The sequence below is a fragment of the Anneissia japonica genome, unplaced genomic scaffold (genome assembly GCF_011630105.1).
Source record: "Anneissia japonica isolate Jap-2015-1 unplaced genomic scaffold, ASM1163010v1 scaffold300673_len791_cov441_single, whole genome shotgun sequence".
Taxonomy (NCBI): domain Eukaryota; kingdom Metazoa; phylum Echinodermata; class Crinoidea; order Comatulida; family Comatulidae; genus Anneissia; species Anneissia japonica.
Genome location: NW_022709115.1, coordinates 1 through 791, shown reverse-complemented (window position 1 = coordinate 791; position 791 = coordinate 1). Strand labels below are relative to the sequence as shown.

General features: G+C 33.4%; 1 protein-coding gene across 1 annotated transcript; it reads left to right on the top strand.

Annotated features, from left to right (window-relative positions):
• Positions 1-6: 6 nt before the first annotated feature.
• On the top strand, positions 7-471 carry LOC117106663 (the record flags this gene model as incomplete). Its single annotated transcript, XM_033248065.1, is given in 1 exon segment — positions 7-471. A coding segment is annotated over 1 exon segment (234 nt), but the record flags the coding sequence as incomplete, so codon positions are not given.
• Between the last annotated feature and the right edge of the window lie 320 nt (positions 472-791).

The window sequence follows — 791 nt, the reverse complement described above, 5'->3', positions numbered from 1 at the left end:
TTTCACAGCATGTCACAACCAAACTCTCCAACTCCAAAGAAAAAATTGTCAAAGAAAGAACGTCGTGATCAGCGGTACCAAGAATCAGAAGAGGATGTCTGTTGTGAGTGTAGAGACCTATTACAGGAGGCAGTAAAATGTGGAATTCAACCTAATCCAATATCAGACAAGATTCGCGGATTCTCTGTTTCTGTTCCTGTTCGTGTTCGCCTGGAAGGAAGAAAAGAGTCAATGAAATAATATTTGATTTTTTGTAAATTATATGCTTCTTGGCAAAAAAGTAGTGTTTATAATTGAAAATATATTTGTGGCTATAATTATAATTGACACCTGTAAATATTTGTGTATCAGGTGATAATGTTTTTTTTTTTTTTAATTTCTGGGAGACATTTACATTGTCATCAAGATCCTAAGCATTGTAAAATTGTGTAGTTTGTTCTTAAAAGTAAAAAAATATGAAAGGTCAATGTACATAGTGTCTTTGGTACCTTTTAATTATTACATAATTGTTATTGTAAAGCCAGACACACTGCGTCGACTGAGTGTGTGTGAGTGCTTGACAACACATCATCTTCTGCTAATTGTCGGTTGCATTCTTAGTGTATTATCGTGCATGCCTTATCACATTGCAATCGCCAAGGGATTGCGCAGACCATCAGCTGACTCAGTATGTGCCCAGACTTGTTGTTATTATCATTATTATCATTTTTATTATTATTTTACTATATTATTATTTATACCTCTGCCAAAGGAGGTTATAGATTACAGAATTTAATTATACATGTATACAT